This window comes from Sprattus sprattus, assembly GCF_963457725.1.
Source record: "Sprattus sprattus genome assembly, chromosome: 10".
Lineage (NCBI taxonomy): Eukaryota > Metazoa > Chordata > Actinopteri > Clupeiformes > Clupeidae > Sprattus > Sprattus sprattus.
Window position 1 is genome coordinate 14,033,125 of NC_137908.1, and position 25,858 is coordinate 14,058,982.

Genomic DNA, 25,858 nt, shown 5'->3' on the forward strand with positions numbered 1-25,858 from the left:
AAGCTGTAGCCTACTTACGATTGAGAACCACCGAAACGTCCGCTGGCACCGGAGAAATTGCCCGTTGAATCCCCTTTTCCCAAACCTACAGACCGTCTCTCACCGCGGCCCCTCTCTGCCTGACCCACTGAACACCGGAGAGACGACGAGATGAGTGAAGCCGATACGTTGCAGATGATAGGAAATAGAAGTTTCAAATGCGGGCGGAAAGAGAGACAATTTGCCTCTCGCGTCCGATCTTCTAAGTAAAACAATTACATCACCGTAAGAGGGATGAGGAGCTCGAACCGAAGGAGCGCACGTAAGAAACCCAATCTATGTACATCAACTTCCGCGGGTCCCTCCCCTCTTTATCTCCTCTCCTCCGTGAAAATGTAATAAAACACACAGATTTTATAAATTAGATTTTTTTTTGCACGCAGTCAGTCTGCTCCTGTCGCTGCCGCTTTCTCTGGCTGTGCTGCTGTGGGCTCATCTGACTAGGCGCGGCACAGAGGATTGCCTGGCTGCACGCTGCGTATGATTGAATACAAAAAAAGTAGGGATGTAGAAAGTTCATCGGGTAGATGTGTTTACGGCCTGATGACACCATCAGTGATCCACCTGAATCCATACAGTCAGACGTCAAGGCGTGTCCTTCCCTGTCAAGTCTATAGGCAAATGGTTTATTGTGAGGACAAATTGTGACTCTTCCCTCAACTTTTGCTGAGGTCCTGTAGTTACCAGAAGTCAATACTATTAGTCAGATTATGTAGTTGGTTGCACCATTTGAGCTTACGTTTGATGGTACATTTGGGTGTAAATTGAAATTTGCTAGTTATAAACTAGCGCAGCATTCTTCTTCGTGTGCACCACTGTTAGTTAAGTTATCCTTTGTATGGGCTCCGCCCTCTAATAGCTCTGCTACTGCCAACCCCCTTGATGCACTGAACCTTATTTGACACGTGTGACCTGTATACAATTCCCCCCTGGAAAAAATAGGAGTAACTTGATGCTAAATGTATTGGTTCATTGTCAGGCTTAATAATATTCTTGCATACAACTGGGGTTGTGTGCTTTGGTGTAGGCTATGTGTGTGATGTAGAGATAAGCCACCTCAAGGCTTCAGTCCATCTGTATTCAGTAATTTCCCTATGTGAAGCTTGCTCCATTGCTTCATTTGTTACACTGTTGTCAGAAGTGGGATGGAGGAGATGACCACAATCTGGAACATCAGAGATATTCTTGACGAGCTACAGTCCCGCCCCAGACCCAAATGGAAGGAGTGGCAGATGGCACCAGTGTTCCCTGCCCTGGATGACGACGAGACAGGATTGAATTGAACGCTCCATTGCCGCGGCAGGACCCAGGGACCTATGCCACCATGCCAGGACCAGGGACTTGATGTGCCAGCACGCCCCAGCCAAAAGAGGTAGCCACTCAGGGAGTATCGGGACCAGCCCCTGCTCCGACTGCCAACCAGCTAGGTGCCGCTGTCGCAACAACAGAGGAATCGTGCCAGAGGCTCACAAAGCTATCGTCGCTACAGTGTAGAGGGGCTCCTGGAGACCTACCTGGTGAGTGCATCTGACAGCGAACTTCAAAGGCTGGTCATTTGAGGAGTAAGGAATCCAGGTTGAAGGCAAAGACGCTTAAAGTCTTGGTGAACAGCGACTGAGAGTGCACTGCAGTGCCGGTTCTGCTAACAGGGGTTTGCTGACGACGCCCGTGACAAGATAGCCGATCACCGAGATAAAGAGCCTGGACACCTACTCTGCTGATCCCCACCTTCAATGACAGTCAGCATGAAGAGCTTGAGCATAAGGCTTTTGACTTGGGTCTGCAGCCAAAGTGGCTGTGGGAGCACATTCGACCTGGAGGAGAGCAAGGAAGAAGGAGAAGCAAATCATCAAAGAGCGGTGGCAATTCCCCAGCGACGAAGGTAGGGCCCTCAAAAGGCAGCAGGACATTCTGAGGGCTGCCACAGATATGTACAGACGAGGCATGGTCTTCTCCAGTGCCAGGTAACCCAGCACCTCAGCCAGCGCCCTCAGACCCCGTCTCCTCTCTTCTACCTGAACAGTTGCGGTTTAGCCGATTGGGTTGAGCCTGTGGACTTTATGCAAACTGTCACCTGGAGTGCACCACCAACTAAGCCTAGCTAGATACTGGGTCCACTATCTTCTTTGACGCCCGGCAGACCAAAACCGCATCTTTGTGGCATGAGACGAAGACTGTATAGGCACCAGTGAAGCTCGTTGTCGACACTGGAGATACCTATCCCATCCACCTGTCCCCCCAGATGCTGCCTTTGACTAAGTGGGCAGTTCTTGAGCCACGCCTGCTGTCCTGGTCAGAAAGAAGATTGAGACTTGTACCTTGTTTCCACGTTTTTTCAGCACCAGCACCTCTAGAATTTGGTCGAAACGCGAAGAACTGGTGCCGGATAAGGCACCAGATAAGGCACCGGCACCATGTCGGTGGAAACGGGGAATTGGTGCTTCTGTGTCTACCACCGCCTCAACGACACATGGTGAGGTCATCACCTACTTCAGCTGCTCCCTGATAGCTGCTGGCTATGATCCTGGGGATTCAGGGCCTACCTCTATGGAACTATTAGACACTGATCATGCTTCTCTCACCGGGCTGCTCAACTTCAAGGAGCCGGACGAGCAGCTGTCTCAAGACTCTGCAAGACTACAACATCAAGATTCACCATTGAGCGGGCCACCTTCACGCCAATGCAGATGCCTTGTCCTGACAGCCAGACTGAAGCCAGGACATGCAGCTGGATGGCCACGAAGGGGCCTACCCTAGGCTCCCACATCCCTCTACATCTGTACCAGGTGTTACTCCCTATGGAACATGTGGCTGTGGATGTCCGGGGCCCTTTTCCCAGAGGAACCGCTATGCCCTCGTGGCTATGGATTACTTCACTAAGTGGCCAGAGGTGTGTGTGGTCCCCGACTAGAGTACTGCCACAACCACTGAGCGCCTGGTCAGTGAGATGTTCTGCACAGTGACCAGGGGAACTAAAAAGCTGACGTGTTCAGAAAGGTCTGCCTACGGCTGGGTATCAAAAAGATTCAGACTACTTCGTTGCACCCCCAGAGTGATGGGCTTGTGGAACTATTCAACCACACTCTTGCAACCTAGCTTGCCATCTTGACTAGCTGCCAGCAGGGTTACTGAAAGCTGCATCTTCCCTTGCACCCTGGCTGCCCTTATGAAACCAAGCAAAGTCTGTCACGCATTACCTAAAGCTATCCTGTGGCATGTGGGAGCATTGTTTTGATCCACCCATGTATGCCCTTAGGATCTTGCTCATGGTATTTAATTAGCAAAACATTTTTTTTTTTTTAGATTCGTTTTTTGGGCTTTTTATGCCTTTAATTGACAGAGCAGTGAAGATTGTGACAGGAAATGAGAGGGAGAAGAGGTATGGAGTGGACAGGAGAAATGACATCAGGCCGGATTCAAACCTGTGTCCTCCTTGGGTGTCTAGCCCAAATGTGCTCGGGGCTACTGTCTGCGCCACAGTGCCCCCCTAAAGTATTTAACCAACTTATTCAAATTTGCTTTAGGGTATGTGCGACGGATTTTGCTCGAAAATGGAATTAGGGCCCCAAGTTGGATAACACTAGGAGCTTGACGAGTGCAGCACTAAAACTCAACAAATAAGACTTGGGAGTCAGAATATGCAGAGCATGGCTGCGTTAAGCATCAAGTGTTATATCAGTAGAATCATGATACTGTGTGGGAGAATCTATTAGGCAGGCACAGGCAGGTACTCCTAAGCTTCTCTCGTACTCCCACCTCCCTCTCCGTTTCGCCCTCGTTATTTCAGTGAGTCTACCTGCAGGTGTGCAACTAGGATTCCATCCACATGAACACCCGCACCCAAGCCGCTTCATGCGCTTCACTTGCAGACAAATACTTTGATTGACAGGAGAAGACAAATAGCTGAGGTATTTTTGTAAAGGTGCGAACATGTCTGCCCACATAATAACTAATGCATCTGCGTCTGTGAGAGCCGCAGTTAAGATCAAAATCCCACTCTGGTGTTTTTGGTATGTAGTTTGTGCATCTGTGAATGTGCATGCTTTTGTTCAGTATCTGTATACGAGCGAGTGAGATCTTTTACACTGGGCCGGACTCACCTGTTAGTAATAAGTGTTGAGCCCTTGTCCAAAACTGGCATTCTAGAACATTCCAAGCATTCTGTTGCACCAGGGGGCTAGACAAACACACGGCTTATGATCTCCCTCCACACACACACGCATGCACACTCTCACTTAATATAAATGATGGGACCTAACAAAACCTGTTCCAGGCAAACATATTTCACAGTCACAGAAGCTTGCAGGGAGTCTGTTTAAAAAAAAATCACCATAAGAGATGCACGCACACAGTCAATCATTGCGCTGCACTCGTTCCAGGTATGCTCTCATGCTCACCCCTATGTGTGTCGGGTCAGGCTACGGGAGAGAGCGAGAGAGAGGTGAACGTTGCAGCCATTACACGTGTAATGCTGCCTCTGATTATCTTCTCCCCGCTGTGCGGATCTGTTTCTGTGTACGTGTGGATTGCCCAGCAGCTGCTGATGAAATCATCGCTCGGCTGTTCTGCCTTGGTCTGTGGCTGGCCGACATCTTGATTTGAGAACGTCCATTTCAGCATATTTGAGGACAATTATGGGAAATAACACTCATTAGTAGATGATTAACTGCTCTCTCCTCTGTGCAATTGTACCTCAATGCTGAACCTTCTGAATCCCTGGAAAATTAGCAGGTCTCCTATTCCTCCTCAGTCACTGCAGCCATTTGTTTTGCAGTTCAATTCAAAGTGTTATTTTTCATGCTTTTTTCTCTCTCCCACTCTATATCTGTCTCTCTCATTCTCTCCCTCCCTTCATCCTTCTCTTTAAGGCTGCAGGTGCTGAACCTGGCTCCCATTCCAAAACAGCGGGAGACAAACTCTCCTACTCATTAACACACAAAAACGCTCATTCTGTTCCCCTCGCCCTCGCGGATGTGCATACCACAAGGGCTACGCCAAAGCACTCAGAGTCCAAACTAAATTTTGTGCATAGCTTTAAAGCAGTCTCAATCAGATAATTCAAAATCCAGACACACAAAATAAGGCCTTTGGGCATTTTTTAAATCTTAAATGTCGTTACTTTAATTATTTTCATTATGGTATGATTAAATAAACAACATTCTTTCCAGACATAGCAATTACAATGGGGACAGGGAACAGATTGTGTGGAGGTAGCGAACAAAAAGTGTCAGGCAAACAAGAAATGAACGGCGTGACGGGTGACAGCAAAGACTGCAACTCCTCCCAAATCAGCACCTCCTGTGCTCCTCTACTGATCCTGCAAGAGAAAGGGGACAGACAAATGCTTCAGAGAAGGAAGAGTGCAAGAAAAAAAAAGAGACTGCATTCCCCCCCATACATTCATTCCTGATGGAATCTATCGCAATCATAGCCACTTGTACTGATCCATGCCAATCTCAGCACAAACAGTGCAACCTTATGACAAATACTGAAGCTCTTTAAGACAGTGAGGCACTGAATGGATTTTACATCTTCCCCAGAATAACTGTAATGCCCACCTTGACCATGTGTCCATGCAGCAGGTATGGTGACCTGAAGTCATTCTGGCAGTTGGAGTAGGCCATGCCCAGCCCCATTCCTGCACTAAACGCAACTGGCCATGTACGGCCTAAATGAAACAACAAACAACAGGTAAACAACAAAAAACAGCACACATCTGCAATCAACTATTCAACTATTCTACTGCTCTTGCATGCCTAGCAAACATCATTTGCATCGTAAACATCATATATTTTGAACTAGTGGAGCAAGGTGCACCCACAATGTTCTAGGTTTGAGAACACATTAACTACTTATAAAACTTGTTTTGAATTACCGGCTTTGAATTAAAGCATCTGGTAAACAAATAAGTGAAAATGTAGGTGCTTAAGTATAGTTTCATGGCAAAAACGTAGAATAACATTTCCAAACATTTGCTTGGATATTTAGTGATACAATTGAAAACAGAGAAGATAGGAAATAGCTAGTAACTTCTATTGATAATAGGCTTTCCCCAGGAGAGGGCTGTGGTGGTATCCAACTCACGTTTGAAGAACAGGACAGAGAGAACTATGCCAACTCCAAGACCAGTCCCTGAAAAAAGAGACAGAAATGGAAAGAACAGTCAAGACAGAGTTAGTACATACTACAACATTTACAAATCCCTCTCCCTCTTTCTTTAACACACACACACACACACACACACACACACACACACACACACACACACACACACACACACACACACACACAAACGCACACACACACACTCACACACACAGGTATAGTGTCCCCAAAGTGAGAGAAAATACATGTGTCCTAACAAGACTAGGTGGGTGGGGGAAGTTAATGTGACCTCTGACCCTCATACTGGTAAACAGCACCTGCCAGCCAGACAACGGTCATTAGAGAGAGAGGGGGGGGGGGGGGGGGGGGGGGGGGGGGGGGGGACAAAGAGAGAGGGATAGAGAGAGCCTATAAATTGACAACAAACAGAAAGGAGGGAGGGTAGTGACTACGCACTTTGGGAATAGCGGGAAGAAAAGTTGAGGGTGAAGCGAAGACATAGGGATAGGAAGAATAATTCAGAAAGAAGTTGAAAGGCAAAGAACATACACAGCTGGATAGACAGAAAGATAGACAGATTGCTAGAAAATGCATCTGTGGTGAAAACGAATGTGAGACACAGATGAACAAAGGAAACCATAGAGGGAAGAGAATAGGTAACATAAAGACAGAAAAGCAGTCAGTGTGTTTGTATGAATCCGACCCAAGCAGGGGCCCAAGTAAGAAGGGGGTGTGCGCTGGACAGCGGAGCGGTCGAGGAGCCTAGGATTGTGGGACAGGAATGTGTTTGTGTTCTCAGCTTCACCTCGCTGCGCTGTGCTGTGCTTCGGGCAGCGCCGCCCCACCCAGCTCCACGCCAGCCAGCAACAGCAGAGCAGCAACACACACAAACAAACGCACTCCATCTTTTTACCGCTTTATTTCTTTCTCTCTCTCCCTGACTCCCCTTACCCTCACAATCTTCTCCTTCTCCTTCTCATTCTTGGACCTCCCCCATCTTCCCTCTCCTCTCTTTCTTTCCCAGCACTCATGTTCCTTCCCTCCGTTCTCTTAGCCTAAACCCTCTCCATCCTCTCCTGGTTTCTCAGATCTCCTCTTCCATTCTCCTCCTCCCTCTCTCCTTTCCTTTCCTTTCCTTGCTTTTGTCCTCTCCGACGCCCACTTCATATTCTATTTCTCTTCCTTCCTCCTCTTTTTTATTTTTCTCTCCTGCAGCTCCCCTTCTTGTTCATTCTCTTGTTCATTCTCTTTTCCCCCCTCCCTCTCCCCTCTGCCTTTTAATTTGATTCAGAGGCATGCGGCCTAGCCATCGCTCTGCTGCCAGAACACTGCACTCTGCTTAACATTACACAACCGCCAATGTCAAGCACGACCGCGAAGAGGAAAAAAATAAAATAAAAACACTCTACTTGTCTTCATTACTTCAGGAGGGGGCCCTGCAAATCACTGCCTGTTCCATAAACCTCCAGCCCCCCCACCACAACCCACCCAATCCCCCCACTGTCTCTATTGCACAACTCCAGTCTGAGTTCTCCAGTAAAAGCTCAAGAAGAACATCCCTCTGTCCCTCCCTCTGCTCTTCACTTCCTTCCAAACCAGCCTCTCTCTCTCTCTCTCTCCCTCTCCCTCTCTTTCTTTCCTTCTCCCTCTCTCTATGTCAGTCACTCTCTCCCCATCCAGGGAATCATGAATAGAGCCGCAGCGGCAGGAGCAGCCGAGTCTCAGCGATCCTGTCTGCCAAATGGGCCTGTGGCTGCACAACAATCAGGATTGTCAAGGCCGCCCTCACAATATTTATGCACTCTGGCCCACCCTCTCTCTCTCTCTGTGCCCCGTCCCTTCCTTTTTCCCCTCCTCTGCCGCTGCAACTGCTCTCCTCAGTGTGAATCCATGGCTGATTCCCCTTCATATTAATCACGTCAGTTTTGGCCCCTTAATTCCAGAGTCTCATAGAAGCTATGGTGGCCGCAGCTATTTTGTGACCCTTTGAAACAGACTGCATGTGGAAAGACATAAAAAACACATTTGGAACAAATCAGAACAATGCAAAAGATGATGGCCAAAACAAGCCAGGTTTGCCCACAATTGTAATCTTCCTTATAGAGGGAAAACACGAAAGGGGCATTCTGGCTCTGAGAACGATTAGTAAATGGAATTTCAGAGTGTAGTTATGGCACCAGCAAAACAATGATGAAGTTTAATGCAGAAGGAATACACTCCACATTAAATGAATGTGCATATAGTCATCACTTATAGATAGTGTTAATGAATATAGCATTTAATATGCATATATTTTTATATTACCTTGTCATACGTACTTGTGACATATACAGAGACAACTCATGGCAATTACACCTATGTTACTGACAGTTGTGCATTAATACATTTTTAAATGAATCTGAAATTTGCAAAAATAAATTAATTCATCAAGCTAATTAAGATAAGGCTAATCCATGTCAAATAACCCCTAATTGCTTAAATCCCCACAATCCTTAGAGGCAATTTGGAGAAAGAATTAGGAAATTACTCAAACGACCTGCCTGTCATCTGCTTGGTGTGTGTTCATGTGCTCACAATTCTGTTACACCCACCAATTTTAAGAGACATGCCCACACTGGCAAGACAATGTGATGTACTCGTTCGGAAGGAATGCCTCCAATCAAAACACTTGTTAAAACAGAAATATTTATGGGCCAGCATGAACTGGTACTTCATGACGTGACAGGAGCACTCATGTTTCTTTGGGAATCTACTAAAACTAAGTCCTTCATATTACCAATTTGCCATCTGGTGGTGGAGTTTGAGTGGTAAAGTCACAGCAAAATATAAATGTGTAGTTGAGTGTATACATAAAGAATTTTGGAACTTTAAGGTAATTTGTGGAATTAAGGCATGCAGGGACAAAACTAAACTAAAACGAACACATGCTGATAAAATGGCACAAAGATAGAGATACTGTATAAGAGCCCATTTATAAGGTTATGTGAGAAGGTTAATCAGAAAATCATTTCACTACTTCACTTTTATGAGGCATATAGCACTACCGATTAGGTCTACAAGTTTCATTTTCAACCTTTGAAATGTAGGTGCAATGTACATGCTTGGTTTGTGGAACAGTTCTTGAAGAACAAATGAGAACCTATCTGTCCATTTTGTACTTTGTATTGATGTTCTGTGGACATTGATATGCCAACTGGACAGTGCCTGATATAACCACATGAGCCTCAGAACTATTATGTTGTTTTTTTTTGCCGGTTTTAACCTTTAGATTACTCCACCAGCAACGTCACTTGATTTTTGCATGGTCAGCCGATCACTAAAATAACGTAACATCTGACAATACATCTGGATTTCACATAACATCTGACAATACATCTGGATACCAGTCTGGGGCAGATCCATTACAGCATCCAATGCAACATACATGACCATGAGACTGTATGCCACCCGGCCATACATGCTGGCATTTTGAAGGACTGTCGGGGGGGTCACCGCCTCTAAACATCAAGGGGAGCTCATTACTGTTACCCAGGCCACTCAGTACACCCAAATAGACATTTTCATTATCACGTTTAATACTGCCCAGTGATCTGCTTCCTAAACATAGCAATAACAGTACAAGCTAAATCTAGCATAGATAAGCTACGATGACCTCTCCGGGAGCGGCCTGTTAAAGTGTATGGGGTAAATATGGCATATGATGTCGCAATTCATCACTTCAAGGCCAGAATTCCTTAATTTAACGTAGCGTGCTGCTTTTTTTTAATTACCGATTTTGACAGCGCTGTCAGCAAGGCACCGATCCGTTTTCCGTCCGTACTCTTCCTCCATGATGAAGCTGCCGACCGATAGAGTGCAGTGATTCAAAAGATCGCGAGAAAAAATACACTACCGGTCACGTGATTCTCCGAAATCACGCAGCCAAACTTCATTCTTAAAGCTACACGCAAGTGACTATTTATATTTTTGCTAAAGTATATCACTGTTATTTTATCGTTATCCACGATCATAGATGTGTTACTTACCGCCTTCTTTTTTAATTTATGTTTGCTTTCAAGGGTCTGTCCTGGGCGGCATACCTATTCATCTAGCTCTCTGTCTCTCTGATGTCTATATGTCTAAGTCTGTTATTTTATTTTCCACCAAGGTGGCCTTACCGATTATAGAAAACGGGTAGGCTATGTTTGATGATGATATGTCTATCTAATTCCAGGAGAGACATACACAACTTTACTCTGTATGCTCCCCTATGTACTGGTCATTATATTAACCTGTTTCTATTTGCAGCAAAAGTAAAAGAATATAAAAACATGTAAACATTTCTTTGTTGAAAATGCTAAAAATAATAAAATACATATACAACATTGATGAGTTTTCAAAGGCGCAGTGTCTCTCATCCCCTTGCATCCTGTTCCTCGGTTTAAGTTGGTTCTTGCTCTGAAACATGCCAAAGATGGGACACATATATTAGCAAAGGGCTACTTTTGCAGTCCCTAAAGAATTACATTCCCGTCAGAGTCTACACACATTCTATGTGAAAAGAAGATAAATTAAAAGTGTACATTGAAATACTGCTTTTAAGAATAATGGTAGCTCATGTTTTTATTACAGTGACAATAAACAGGTAAATAGCCTAACCAAGCTGTGTGCTTATGAGGATGTTGATTTGTCTGTGCAGGGAGGTATTATTACACTATTCATTTGACTGATTATAATCTGGTGACAGTCATCTAATTGCATCTGTCAACGACCTGCACTCAAACGGCTCATAAACATCTCTCTGAGATCTAACATCAAGTCTTCCCTGTCACCCCCTGCCGTTCTATTCGTCTGTCTGATTTTTTTGTTACTCCTCCTCTCTTTCCATACTTGGCCATGCCTTACTTACCTCTCTCTGATTGGTCAGCTGAGAGACTGGGTATGGTGACCCGGATGTGCAAGCGCCGCTTGTTTTTCCCGTGCCCCTTCCTGTACCCCCGGTTGAGGAAGTGAATTCGCTGACAGGGCTGGGTTCCGTAAGGGAGCTGAAGAGAAATAACATCTACTCGGGAGGGGCAAAAATAATAACCAAATCATACACCGAGTCGAGCGAGCACAATAATTCGACAGCTGAGAGACACCAGTGAACGTTTATTTCCCTTGTGAGATCACCATCAAGAGTCGCGGACATGGTAAGGCCGCGGAGCTGGGCTGGAAGAAACGGAGATGGGTTGCTAGTTTTCTTGGTGGGGGTGCTGAGGGATATTAGCCACTGGCCTATTATAGGAAGTGGGCTACGTTGCAACTCTACCGTGACACCTAAATGCAGCATCAAATCTTTGAACCATCGCACAACTAGCGAGCACGTTTTAAGTTAGTCGAAGAAGTGGGACGTTAATCGAATCACAAATGCATTGTTAAAGCGCTAATGTTAACATTAGCTAGTTAGTTAGCTTGCAAGCACAGCTAGCAGGCTAATTTAACCATTAGTGGACGAAGTGCGTTAGCTTGTCCCAGGATGTTATGCATTTGCAGAGTTTACTTTTAGGACCTGCTCGGGTCATGATCTCAACCCCCCCTCCTTCGGCAAACCTGCACACCGTGTTTAAAATAGTTACAAGCGCCGGGTTGCCTGTCGCCAAAACCGGTCTGCTCCGCCCATTCCCACACCTATCAAGTGCAACGAACCACTAAACAAACTTTTTCTTTGTTGAACATGTATTTTGTTGTCACTTGCAGTTATGTCACAATGCAACCAGTTCACCTATTTGAACCCTACATTAAACTAAACTGAGTGCATGGTTGGTTAGTGAGAGGCTTGTAGGTAAGTTAGGAAGCCTATCCAGAAGTCATATTGACATGAACGAGTTGTTGCTCATTCTTTATTTGCTCTATTCTATCGGTTTGAATTGTATTGATTTAACTGTTGACAGGCCTGTTAATCACATCAGTGGAGGTTAAAGTGCCTGGTCATCCTTGAAGAATTGGAAAATGTAATCCTCCCAGGTGTCAGGCAGTGGTGGAACATCCCATTAGGAGGGGGTGCATGCAAATGGAGAGGAATGTATGTATACTAGTCCTTAAATAGTAGTTCAACTGTACCAAAGGAGATTTAATAGCATAGTTATATCTGAATGTGGTAAACATTCCCTTTAAGAGTAGCAAGCGCCTGTAAAAGTCAGAAAGGGAAGAAAATCCCATCAGAGCTGCAAGGTTGCAGGGTTTGATTACTTTACGGAAAAGAGAACAGGTGGTTTGTCTCTGCAGCCACTCTGCTCACGTCTACCCCAAACTCATTCATCTGCTGGGCCCGCCTGCCTGCACTGTAACCCCTCTCTAGTCCAGCCGCCCTGGTGTTTGCAGGGCCATCTGTAAACAGTGTCAGGGAGTGCAGGTGTCTGCTGTGCGCAGTCTAAATATGACCTGACCGGCGATGGTGGATTTCAGAACAGTTTATAAATGGAGAAACTCCAGGGAAGTGTTGAAGGGAAAGAAGGCCCTGTTTTTAGCAGCTGGGGCTCCTGCGTGTATGTTTGTGTTCTCTCCCTGTTAAGGGGGTACTTAATAACATGTTGGTGTAGATTGGATGCATGTCTGCTGTAGTATACAAGCTTCTGAGATTCTGTGTGTACTGGAATGCTATTGGTATGTGGGTGGTTTCTTTTCGAGTGGTCAGGTGTGTACCATTTTTTTTCCCGTAGATCAAAATCAAGATGGATGATGGTGATACTAATTGCTCTCAACTTATTTAAAGTATATTACTTCTCAGAGACTCAAACAGTTCTGTTGCCTGAAGTGAATGGCTTATTATGTTTTACATTTGGTTTTGACATAGTACACACATGGATCAGAGTTACGCATTTGTATTCATCTAGCCCAGTTGTTGTATTTGCAACAAAGATGTTTCAATTCACCACCAAAAATGTTGTTTATTGAACCTACATCCTAGCAACCTCAGCTTGAATTAATTACCAAGGCAAAACATGTAAATGCAAAATTAGTCCAGAGACATTCTTTTTATGGGTCATGGGTTTATGGGTGCTATGTTTCTCTCTGTGGCATCAGGTATGTTGAGATATAGGCTGACTGTAGTAGCTGTATTGACAGTGCTCGTCAGACAGTATCGAGCAGTTTCACATTTCCTATTTCCTGGGGAAAGTAAAAAGTATTGTTTTGGAAGGAGGCTAGATTGAGATTCATTTATGGAGCTGTTTCACGGACAATGCAGGGACTGGAATGTTGTTAATGTGCTCTTTGTAATAGTCAAGTTAGGGTTGCTTCAACCTTGTCTTCCCTCTCCGCTTTGTCCCTGACCTCCCCCTGTAGTTTCATGTTGTGGCTGGCCCTGCCTTGGCGTTTCTACGCGTACGGCTCAGAGATCTTGACATTCTTCAGTGAGAGACGTGCCCTGTGGGAAAAGTCTGCAGCTAAGCGTTCGTCCTTCCCATTTGTTGAGCAAAGGGGCTTCACCAGATGTCCGGGTCTAGTTTTAAACTTTTTTTTATAGTTTAACATCGAAGTGATAATGTGTAGATGAGTGTTATCAAATGTTTAATATGATCGAGTTTCTTTAAGGCAGTGTTGGCTTAAACAGGCACCCTGGTGTTATCTCCATTGGCTCCATGTTGCTTGTCAAACACCACCTCTCACAGGATACGACCGTCAACGTGTTCTCTGACTCACAGGGAAGTTAAGCATTTCTCCCGTCCAGTGCTTGAGCCCTCCTGGGTCTCACTCCAAGTTCACAGATAATGGACCTCAGGAGTGTCAAAGGTCACAACTATACTGATGTCATTTAGAACAGAAACAGGAAGAGAAGACCCTCTGCACTTGTGGAAATGATATTCAAGCGAGTGTAGCAGACATTAAAGTGCTATTTTGTGTAGTGTTTCTGACTGAACTGGAAGTTCCAAAGGGATGCCCCTAGGGATGTGTGAAGTGAATGACTCAGGCTTGAAGAGTTGAGTTAGAGGTTGAGCTTCACATTGACTGTGGTGAGCTCTGCCAGAGAGGAGAAAAAAGAAAACCGTTTGGGAAAATGTTAAATGGGAAGGGGTTGAAGTCCCAAGATGGCCTGAATCATTGAAATAAACATAATTAGACCTATAGCCCCAGCCTCCATTCAGCATCATCAGCTGCTGATGTGTCACACTGACTGGGGTTTGGAGTTTTGTGGACAGATGTCAATACCGCAGTGTCAACTTCTTTGGCTGGCATAATTCAGTCTTTTAATGTCATTGATGTTATTTAATTGTGAATATAAAACCTGGATTTTTATTCTGCTGGTCCAAGCCATAGGTAGGCCTTTTGGATACAATGGGTCAAATATTTTTCTGTGATTTGATGACCCATTAGACCTGCAGGTCGCGCAGACTGCTCCAATCGGTGACCAGTGTGTCCCATACAATTGGCTTTGCCTTTGCCTATCTCAAATAAAGGTTAAAAGAGGAGATCACTGTCTCTTTGGTATCATATGTAAATGGGTTGAGTGGTCTGTTATCACAGCACTTCAAACATGAGATCAGGAAGTCCATGAAAGCGAGGTTGCGCCGTCATGCATTGGGTAGGAAGAGGTTCTGACACGATAAAGAGATGTTGGTCTACAACCCTAGTGCTTGCAAGACTCACCCCACGCAAAAGTCTCTTTTAAACAATGAATAATGAATAAGTGACTCCAAGTTTTGGAGCCCTAACACATCCCAGCAGAAATCCAAGCTCCCGGCGGTCCTGCCGTAGGTCAGGGTTTTCCTCTCTCACTCACCCATCTATAGACAAATGTGATCCCCACGGTAACAGGGGCCTCTCTGTAACCAGTTGGTGGGAATGTTGTTGGTCACCAGTCAGCACAGCACAGCACAGAGCAGGGGCCAGGCTCAGTGTCACATGCACAAGACCGTCTGGCTTCTGGAGCCACTTCCTTAATTCTCGGCCACAGTGGGACCCGTTGTTCCCTGGGCCTGTGTGCCGAGAGGGGAAGATGCCCCGTTCCCGTTCTCCAACTCGCCGCAGGCCGCTCTTGTTCTGAGAAGCCCAGCTGCTGTCGCACGCGCTGGAAAGGGGCTGTTCGGTCCATTGAGTGTCGGCAGTGGCCAGATAACATAAATGACATTTAAATGTGCTTCCTCAATCCCCTGGCACCCACTTCACAGTCTATTGCACTTTGATGGTGCGCAACGCGATGGCAATGGCTGTGAAAGTACTTGTTGATACTGTTGTGTGTGTGTGTGTGTGTGTGTGTGTGTGTGTGTGTGTGTGTGTGTGGCTTTTGATGATTAGCCTACTTTTGATGTACTTTCAGCAGCTGTTTAAGTAGTCAGAGCACTGTTTGTTTATTTCTGTCCTCCCTCTCACCTCCCTCTGTGTCCGTCTATCTTTCTGTCTCTCACACATTTTCCCTCTCTACTCCCCCCCTCTGCATCCCTCTGTATCCATTCCTCTCATTCCCCCCATCTGTTAATCTCCCTCCTGCTCTTAGTTTCATCTTAACTACCCCTGTCCCCCTGTGTCTCTCTCCTTCCCTACCCTTCTCAGTCTTTACACCTCTCTCTACTTTTCTCTACACCTCTTTCTTCCCCCTCTGCCTGTCTGTGTTCTTTTTTCCAGTCCCCACCTTTCTCTTGAATGCTTATATATCATAAACTGGTTAATGGTGTTACAAGTTTCTAGAGCTTGCGGTCTGAAGCAGCTGCTGTGTGAAGTTGGAGATGATGAGCAGGTGTGATGAGCAGTGTGATTGTGAAGAGCTGAGCAGGTGTGATGAGCAGTGTGAGCGTGAAGAGCTGATAATTTCCTCTTCTCTAGTTAAAGTAACGGTGTAAACCTTGTTGGTTGGAGGTTGTAATGTTTTATGTGTTTTAGTGGAGTAATCATGTGACGATGTTAGCAAATTATTTAATAAAGGAGTGTTAAACCTCTCTCTCTCTCTCTCTCTCTCTCTCTCTCTCTCTTTCAGAATGACCAGCAGCTGGACTGTGCCCTAGACCTGATGAGGCGTTTGCCTCCCCAGCAGATCGAGAAGAATCTCAGCGACCTCATCGACCTGGTGAGTGACGCGGCCATTGGCTGCTTTTGGTCAACTGGAGGCCAGGAGAAGGCCTGACCATGTGCCGGGCGACCCCCGTTCAGCCTCGGCACTGCTCCCGTTGGGTACTAATGAGTGACACGGTCACGTGGCGCACTCTGAATTTACAGGGCTTGTTGTTACTCAGGACTAAGAGAGAGCTCCACTTCAAAGTGCTGTTTCTTCCCACATGGTGTCTCAACCTTTTCCACTTCGATATCTACTTATAGCTGCTATTCCCTTCTCACTACACACACACACACACACACACACCTGTGTAGACACACACTCACACACACTTCACCAACGGCATCACACCAGTCTTTCCTGGTTCCCTCTTGTGTTGTGTGGTTGTTAGCGGTCATTAGCAGAGCTGTCAGTCACTCAGCATGGTCACCCGCTGGCCCGCCCTCTTCTCGCCTGCTTGCCAGACTGTCCCTGGCCTTCCTCTGTCCTGTTGATGGAGAGCACCTGGACTGTGTCCTCAGCTTCATTTCCCCCTCGCCTTCTCTTCTTTGTCCTCTCATCGCACACTCTCCCTCTTTCTGCCGCTTTGTCTGTTTCTCTCACCCTCTCTTGGTTTTCCCCTCATCTCTATTGTCGTTTTGTTGTCTCTCGCATGTTTACTGTTCCATTTGCTTGTTCTCCCTCCAGCTCTGTCTCTCTCTCTCTCTCTCTCTCTCTCTCTCTCTCTCTCTGTTCATCCTTTTCCTCCGTTGCGCTCTCTCTCTGATTGCATTCTGATTCATTTGCTTCTGCATTCTGTTCTCTTTCCTGGCATGATGTACTCCCTCAGTCATCTTTGTCTGTGCATGTTTTTCTTACATTTTTTCTTTTTTTGCACTCTCTTTCTCTGTCTCTCCCTCTGTCTCCCCCTCTCTTTCTCTTGGTCTCTTGGCCTGGTGGCTGTTGGCAGGTGTATGCAAGTGTGACAGAAAGAACAGCCCAGCCTTTGTGTGTGTGTGTGTGTGTGTGTGTGTGTGCATGTGTGTCTGCAGAGTGGTTTCCATGTCAGTCTGTGAGAAGTCATTTGTCCTGCTTTGTCCCGCCGAGACTCTTTCCCTGCTCATATCACAGCACATTCTTTCCCTTCCTCTCTCTCTCTCTCTCTCCACCCCTCCCTTGTTCCACCCCCACCCCACCCCTAAAGTGTGTGTGTGTGTGGGGTTGGGGTGGAGGGGGGGCTGTTATATAGAGGAGGGGAAATGGGAAACCCAAACCCCTAAGCCCTCATTTGCCTCATATTGATTTCATCACCAGCCTTAATTAAAGAGGGTCACGTCTCTCTCTGCTCCCCCCAGCCCACCCCCCTAACAGCATTGCAAGAGTTTTCATTAGAGACGTCCTGTGAATACCCTGCTTTCAGTAGCATTCCTCAGTTGGTTGATGCTTCACCTTTAAGAAATGCTTTCGTCAGGATTCACAACTACATATGTAATCTTAAGAGACCCACCTTTAAATATGTAATGTAAATGTAAGTTGTGACTATTATTTCATTATTTGTATTTTTTTTCCTTCAATGAACTTTATTTGCAGATGTTTTAGATTGTTGATGTGTTGTCTGAAGACAATTCTGAGGATATTGTTCACTTGATGAGAGAAATATACTGGGTTTTGCTACTTTCAGTAGTTTATCACAAACACTGTGCCTTATGAAAATTGTGTGTGTGTGTGTGTGTGTGTGTGTGTTGACAGGTGCCCACCCTGTGTGAGGACCTTCTCTCCTCTGTGGACCAGCCTCTGAAGATCGCCAGAGACAGGGTGGTGGGAAAGGACTACCTGCTCTGTGACTATAACCGCGATGGCGACTCCTACAGGTTAGGCCTGGAATTACAGGGGGGAAAATCCCACCCAATATGCTGACACACATGCAGTGTTGATGTGAATGTTGGATTGTGTTTGGACTGTGTGGGTTTTGTCAGTATTTGTGCAGCTCTTTAATCCCCCCCCCCAACACACTTCAGATCCCCCTGGAGCAATAAGTATGAGCCCCCCATCGATGATGGTGCCATGCCCTCTGCACGCCTGCGCAAGCTGGAGGTAGAGGCCAACAATGCCTTCGACCAGTACAGAGACCTGTGAGTGAGCCTGCATCATACTACACCATACAGCACCACCCAGAGCAAATACAATGTTCATTAGTAGACAGATGACTTACACAATACTAATATATATACATGCACGGATATAGACAATTTTAGAAAAGTTTTAGTAATTCAGTAATTAACTAAGTCAGCTTGATCGTACAGTAATATGTGCTCCATTTGAGAGACTTTTATTCTGACACAAGAGTGTAACATGGATGGTTCTGATGGTAACTTGTCTGTCTGCTCCAGGTACTTTGAGGGGGGCGTGTCCTCTGTGTACCTTTGGGACCTGGACCATGGGTTTGCCGGAGTAATCCTCATCAAGAAGGCAGGAGATGGCTCCAAGAAAATCAAGGGATGTTGGGACTCCATCCACGTGGTGGAGGTGCAGGTGAGAGGGGGAGGAGGTAAAGGGGAAAGAGAGAGAGAGCGAGCAAGAGAGAATTTTAAGGGTTAATGGACAAAAGAAAATCTGAGTGTTAAAGTTGATTGTTGTCTTAAGAGGACCACTTGTAATTGCTTCATAAGTAGTGAAACCAAAGTTAAGGTTAGTAGCGCGTGTGTGTCTGTCTCCCTGTTGTTATCTGATCTGTGTGCTTGTTTGCTGATATTTGTCTGTGTCTTGTTGTGTGTGTGTGTGTGTGTGTGTGTGTGTGTGTGTGTGTGTTTCTGTCTGTCTGTCTCTTTCTGTCTGTCTCTTTCTGTCTGTCTGTCTGTCTGTCTGTCTGTCTGTCTGTCTGTCTTTCTTTTCATGTCTCCATATTGAATTTGTACGTATCTGGTCTGTGATCTGACCTCTCCGTGTGTTCTGCCTCCAGGAGAAGTCCAGTGGACGCACGGCCCACTACAAGCTGACCTCCACTGTGATGCTGTGGCTGCAGACGACCAAAACCGGCTCTGGCACCATGAACCTGGGGGGCAGTCTGACCAGACAGGTAAACAACCCCACTCCCTCCGTCAGGGAGTACGAGCACAAATATGTGATCAGAATGCCGTTCGCCGACATCAAATTCAACTTGATGATTGCAAGAATGAATGCACGTGACCTCCGTTCACTGTCAACAAAACTCTGCATGGTGGAATTCTGGAATGACTTGCAAAAATAAATGTACTTCTCAAAGGGTTAAGGGCCAGATAGACTACAACTTAATAACGTAGATAAATTCTCAATGCAAAAGCAAATATTTAAATGAAAAGATGTTGGATGTGAAACATGCTTCTAAATGGAAGGAAATATGATTTCACCACAACTTTTGCCATTAATGAGACTTTCCTTTGTTTACTAAATATTTATTGTTTTTGATGGCATCTTAGCTCTTTAGTAGAGCAACATAACAGGCTCAAAGCCATCTGGATGACAGAGCTGTACACAATAAGTACAATGTCATGAGTTAAATGTCCGGGACATCTTCACCTCAGAAAGCCGATTTTATAAAGATGAATGACAAGTGGATTGTGCATGCATGCTTATGTGCAGGTTAAGAGCAGGGCATCTGAAAATGCACAGAACGGAGATGACACAGGCAAACAAACGGGCTCATCTTCTTCTAACACTACTTTACCGCTATAAACCATCTGACCTACTAAAGGGAGAGAAAAAAAAGAGAGCAAACAAAACAAGCCCAAAAAAGAAAACTAAAGCTTGTCATGATTTACTTCTTCCTCTAATCTGGGAGATTGTTTCTCTCTCTCATTTTTTTTGTGGAAACTTTTCCCTGGTTTCACACACAGCGCGTAGATTTTGCTTTCTCGCGCTAAATGATTGCCCGTGGCATTCCATGACTTGTCACACACCAGGCCAGCTGCCGTGTGCTGGGCATGTCTCACAGTGGAGCCAAAACCCAAATGGCAAACTCACTCGCAACCTTTACCACAAACCCCCTAGTAACCTTTACCACAAACCCCCTAGTGCCTAGCTGGCATTTGGGATGAAGTGCATCCAAACTACGTGTTTTACCTAAATACCAAACAAACTTTGGGGTTCTAAACCGTTGCTTCGTTTATTGGTAGTGTACATTTGATTATTCAAGACGCATCCTCCCCCTAGACTTCATGTTGACATTTTTAGATTTAAAATGAATGAAGAACAATTCTTTTTCGCAGCAGGCAAAGGGATTCTCATTGTGCTGTGATCAACAAGTGAGGTCGTTCTCATTGAGACAAAACTAGTAAAGCTGATTGTGGAATGAGGAAGTTTAATCTTACACATGGCTTTGGGTGTAGTGTGTTTATACTTCAAGTCCTGTGCTCTCTGTGAGTGTGCATTCACTCTCTCTCTCTGGTCTTCTGCTCTCCTCTTTCTGTTTGCCTGTTGTTTATCAGATGGAGAAAGACGAGACCGTCAGCGAGTCCTCCCCCCACATCGCCAACATCGGACGCCTGGTGGAGGTGAGGCTGTTTGTCTTTGGCTCCTCTGGCCGGCTTGTAAAATACTCAGCCTCTCCTCCTTTTGTGTATCTCTCGTCTGTTGTTTCTGTCCCTATCATACCAAAGCAGTCACTCTCACTTACTGACTCACCCAGCTCAGTCATCACAGAATTACACACACACACACGCTTGCTCACACACGCACACACACACACACGCACACACATACACACACACACACACACACACTCGCTCTCTCACACACACACACACACACACACACACACACACACACTCGCTCTCACACACACACACACACACACACACACACACACACACACACACACACACACACGCTCACTTACACACGCTCACTCACTCACTCACTCACTTACTCTCTCTCTGATTCCTTCCTCTCTTCTCTCATACAGACAGTCTTACACTCCCACTTAAACTGTTTTATCCACACTCACACACTTGTCTACATACATGACTATTATTCCAATCACACAGATGTAGAAGACACACACACAGACACACACACACAAACACACACCTGCATGTCATTTATGACCACCACCAACCCCTCCCAACCTGTCTGCTGCTTAACACATCTCTCGTCCCTGTGTGGAGAGAATGTTCCATTGCCCCAGCTGCCCCCACTGCAATAAACCCCTCCTCTCTCCTCCTTCACATCCTGCCCTAAATGCTAACACAAGACTCCAATTAAAAATGAAGGTCTCCGCTCTGCATGCATTTAATAGTTTATGAGGTTTACAGATGAGGGGTGGGGTGGGGTTGATCTGTGTTAACCTCACTGGTTTCAGAGTTGTCAGCCTCGAGAGAGGGTTGCGTGTGTGTGTGTGCGTGTGCGTGCGTGCGTGTGTGTGTGTGTGTGGTCAGAGTGGCCGGTGTGTGTGTGTATGTGTGTGTGTGTGTAGTGTTGTAATGTGTGCTTGTGTGAGTCAGACCAGAGCGTTTCAGTTTACATTCCTGTTTCTCCAACTCTCTCTCTCTTTCACACACACACAGGATATGGAGAACAAGATCCGCTCCACTCTGAACGAGATCTACTTTGGGAAGACCAAGGACATTGTCAACGGCCTAAGGTACAGCAGAGCCCCCACACTGGACACAAAAAGGGGTTGAGCCTGCGGGAACTTATTCCGTCATCTGTTGGAATCCTCATTATTATCTTGCATCGATTCCCAGTCAAGTCAGTCAAGTCTTTTATTGTCAGGTACACAGAACAACAGAGTTGGACTGGGCACTGAAATTCTTAGGACAGGACACCATACCACACTACCATAACATGACAAGACATAACATATAACATATAAACATATAAGTACTCCAACATGATATAACATAACTTAACAATAAGTACTGAATATTAGATAAAAAATATGAAAAGACATAGTAGTGACCTACTAGATAAACAATAAATATACAATATAGATACACATACTAAACATAAATACACATACTAAACAGATACTAAACAGATAAACATACCTACATGATATTTTTAGCTATACTGAACATATTTAAACATAATAACCTGGACACAGAGACAAAGACACTTCAAGTGTGTGGGTGGTGCAATATTGCAAATGTAGTGCAAACAGCAGTGAAGGAGTAAAGTGGCGAGTGTAAAGTGATGAGAGTGCATTATTACACACATGAGGCTGAGCAGATCTGTGAAAGGGCATCAGTCTGGACAGACATGTGTTTGTCACCATATTACTGGGGGGTTTGTCTGAAAAGTGTACACGCTGTGAGTGCTCAGGCAATAGAGAGGTTTATGGTGACGTCACATAATTAATAATGAAGAGATACAGGTACAGGTACAAAGTACCATAATACACTGACTTTTAACTATTTTCCCTTGAATTCAACATTGTTCAGCCAAGTCTTTGGCGTTTTGATGGATTTTCAGGTAACTACATGGATATATATTTTGGGGTCAACAGGGGTCTTCCCCTCCCCTGTCGTGTTGGCCGGAGAAGAGTGATTTTTGGCTGAGTGGAGTCACTGTGGGGGGTCCTCTCCTCTCCTGTCCTCTCCCTCGCTCCACTCCTAACTCTCCTTTTGTTTTCCCTGCATTTTATCCGTCAGGCGAAACCCTCTGGTGTTTGTGTTGCGCTTCTCTTCTCCTCCATGATTTCATATCCTGATTTGATTTTCTTCTTTGATCATTATCCGATTGTCTTCCACTTTTTTTTCTCTCTCTCTCCCCCGTCTCTCTCTCTCTCTCCCCTGTCTCACTCTATCTCTCCCCTGACTCTCTCTCTCCCCTGTCTCTCTCTCTCTCCCCCCTGTCTCTATCTCTCCCCTGTCTCTCTCTCCCCCCCGTCTCTCTCTCTCCTGGTTCTCCCTTGCTCTCTTTCTCCTGCTGTATTGTTGTCCTCCCTCATCTGCCTTTTTTCTTCTCCCTTTTTGCTTCTCCTTTCCTTATCTTTCTCTTTTCTAATTCATTACTGCATTCATTATTATTCTGTTATCTCTACATCCTGCCCTGTTTGGTGTCTGTGCTTCTACCTAACTCCCCATTTTCCACTCTATCCTCTCTCTATCTCTTTTCATGTCCCACTCTCCTGTCCTCCACTCCTCTTCCAATCCTCATGGCTCTTCCCCTGCTTTCCTCTCCTACCTTTCCTTCGTCTCTCTTCTTCTCATCTTCCTCCCTGACACTCTCCTCTTCTCTCTTTCTTTCCCTCTCTTCTTTCTTCATCTGTCTCCCTGCCCCCCTCCCTCTCTCCGCCATCTCCACTCCTCCTCTCTTCCAGATCTATTGAGTCTTTGCCTGATAACCAAAAGTACCGGCAGCTCCAAAGAGAGCTCTCTCAGGTCCTCACCCAGCGCCAGATCTACATTGACTAGGGCAGGAGGTATAGGGCTCTGACCAACCGTGTGCAGGGGGTCTGTGTGTGAGAGTGTGTGAGAGGGAGAGAGAGAAGCAAACAAAATAAGAGTGTGTGTTTGTGTATGTGAAAGGCAGAAAGGAATGAAGAGAGAGAGTGTGTGCATGTGTGCGTGTGTGTTTGCATGTTCATGCATAAACAGACATATTAAGTCTGCTTATGTTGGTGTGCATAGGCAGTGTGCCAGAGTGAACTCTTAACACTTGCATCCCCAATGCACCCTGGGAAATGTAGTAAAAGCCTAACATAGTAGCGGTATGTCAGAGAGTAACAGCTGTTAACTGCATGTGAAAGGTTCCCAGTTAAAGAGAAGTATCTTTGAAATAGACAGCACATTTCTGAAAGTGCCTTGAGACAATTTTATTGTTTTTGCACTATATAAATGAGATGGAATTGAATTGAAAATGCGTGGTGTGCTCGTACGACGTGTAACCCTAACCTGCCCATCCTTTACTCCTGATAAAGAAGGAAAAGGTGGTGAAATGTGTGTGCTGACATTGCCCATGTCCTAACAAGCCACAAACCTTCTCTTTGCTTGTCACTAAATCTGTCCATTTTCTCTGTCCTCACAGGAGCGTCCAGACCCTGGCTGATAAGTCCAAGCAGGAGTTACTGAGGAACGACCTTATGGAGGCGCTCAAACGCAAGCAGCAAAGTTAGAGACACTGTTAGTCTCTCTCTCTCTCTCTCTCTTTCTTTCTCTCCCTCTCTCTCTCTCTCTCTCTCTCCAACTCTGTCTTCCTCTCCCTCCCTGTCTCTCTCTTACACAAACTCTCCTCACCTCACTCTTGCTACTCCTCCCATTTTTTCTGTTTTTGTTTCGATTTTGTTTTTGTTTTAGTTTTTTTTCTCGTCCGTCTCTGTTGGTCCCACTCACCACCTGTCTCAGTGCTTCACTCTTGGAAAATGAAAAAAGGATAAAATGTTTAGCTATGTTTTTTTCCCCCCTTCTTATTTGTGTGCTTTTTCTTTGTTGAGGCATCTCATTGTCATTGAAGCCATTCGCCACTCTATTGTCTGCGTTCCTCTCTCCATCTCCCTCTCTCTCTCTCTCTCGTTCTCTCTCTTTCTTGTTCTCTGACGTTAAGTAAATATTCTGATAGTGTTATGACGGTTAAAGAACACATTGCAGAATGAGAGTGGCTTGTGTACTGCCGCAGCTCTCAATCTTACCCCCCACACACACACATGCGTGCACACACACAGACACTCACACACGTGTGTATGTGTGCGTGTGTGACTAGCCTTACCTCTGTAGCATCACTTAGGCCCACAGATTTAAGCCCCCTACACCCTTGAGTGGCCGACACAGGTAACAATATTGATCTTAGCTGAATTCCACATATACATGCCTCCCAACATCAGACGGAAAATATTTTTTTCTTTTTCACTGATATATTTTCTGATAAAGACCCAACCTTCTCATATATCTGTATTGAATATAACTGTTGCTCCTAAATAAAGATGTACTGTTACAAAGGTAAAAGGTTATTAAGAGGGTCATGCTAGATTTGTATTATCATTACAACAACTATTATTTTGTATTATTATTATTATTATTATTAATCTTGTTATTGTTGCGACCGATGGTTGGTATACCTTAAAAACTCCCCCTGTGTCCCATACTTGTGTGAGTGTATGGGCCCACTGAATGGAGGTGCAAGCGAACTGGGCATGTATGCAAGGAGTCAGGTTGGGGGTAATTGGGAGGAGAGATGGTTGACTTTGAAAATTGCCCTCTGACCTTTGCGGACACGCCTCGACTGAAATGGGGGAGGAGAGGTAAAGTTCACTCTGTAGTGCAAGCATTTCTGCAAGGAACCCCTCCTTCACTGTGTACTACCACATCAGTTTGTGTCCCTATCTATTTTTTCTCTCTCTGTTTTCTCTGGTGTGGGGTATTGATTTCTGGTTCAGCGTCTTTTTCCGGAAGCTTCTTGACTGTCTGTTCTTTTGGGTGGGGGTTGGGAGTGGGGCTGGTGGATTTATCATATGTTGTCAAATTGTTTTGTTGTTTTTTTTTTTTTTTGTAAAGCTTATGATTCATGTTGTATTAGAGCCTCCAGCAACAATAAAAAAAACTGTAAAATGCTACATTTGTGTGGAGCAGAGTTTATTTGACTGGGATTACCCTTATCCATTATCCATGGGTGGTTTGAATTATTTTTGTACCGTTTACTCCAAACGACATAGTAACAGATTAGCCCAGGGTTGTTACATATATTTCTATTTCCCTGTAAATCGGGTGGAAGAGGAAGGTAACGGATATGCAGAGGCTATGGGTTCAGCTCCCCAGA

At 45.3% G+C, this 25,858-nt stretch overlaps 3 protein-coding genes across 3 annotated transcripts in view; 1 reads left to right on the plus strand and 2 right to left on the minus strand.

The window, feature by feature from the left end:
• The window catches only part of nbl1 (NBL1, DAN family BMP antagonist), a 4,180-nt gene extending 4,116 nt beyond the window's left edge, over positions 1 to 64 (minus strand). Inside the window, exon 1 of the mRNA XM_080846358.1 lies at positions 19 to 64. The gene's annotated coding sequence lies outside the window, so the exon portion shown is untranslated. The remainder of the gene's footprint in view (positions 1 to 18) is intronic.
• A 5,069-nt stretch (positions 65 to 5,133) lies between these two features.
• Positions 5,134 to 10,024, minus strand: micos10 (mitochondrial contact site and cristae organizing system subunit 10). The gene is made up of 4 exons (XM_080846643.1): positions 9,915 to 10,024; positions 6,124 to 6,171; positions 5,598 to 5,707; positions 5,134 to 5,356 (listed from the first exon to the last, which is right to left on the minus strand). Exons 1-4 carry the CDS (start codon positions 9,973 to 9,975, stop codon positions 5,348 to 5,350), a joined length of 228 nt encoding a protein of 75 aa, XP_080702769.1. The 5' UTR covers positions 9,976 to 10,024; the 3' UTR covers positions 5,134 to 5,347.
• A 1,077-nt stretch (positions 10,025 to 11,101) lies between these two features.
• On the plus strand, positions 11,102 to 25,655 carry capzb (capping actin protein of muscle Z-line subunit beta). The gene is made up of 10 exons (XM_080846549.1): positions 11,102 to 11,315; positions 16,076 to 16,165; positions 17,879 to 18,000; positions 18,148 to 18,261; positions 18,520 to 18,661; positions 19,089 to 19,205; positions 20,593 to 20,658; positions 21,670 to 21,746; positions 23,427 to 23,528; positions 24,134 to 25,655. Exons 1-9 carry the CDS (start codon positions 11,313 to 11,315, stop codon positions 23,518 to 23,520), a joined length of 825 nt encoding a protein of 274 aa, XP_080702675.1. The 5' UTR covers positions 11,102 to 11,312; the 3' UTR covers positions 23,521 to 23,528; positions 24,134 to 25,655.
• Positions 25,656 to 25,858: the final 203 nt, after the last annotated feature.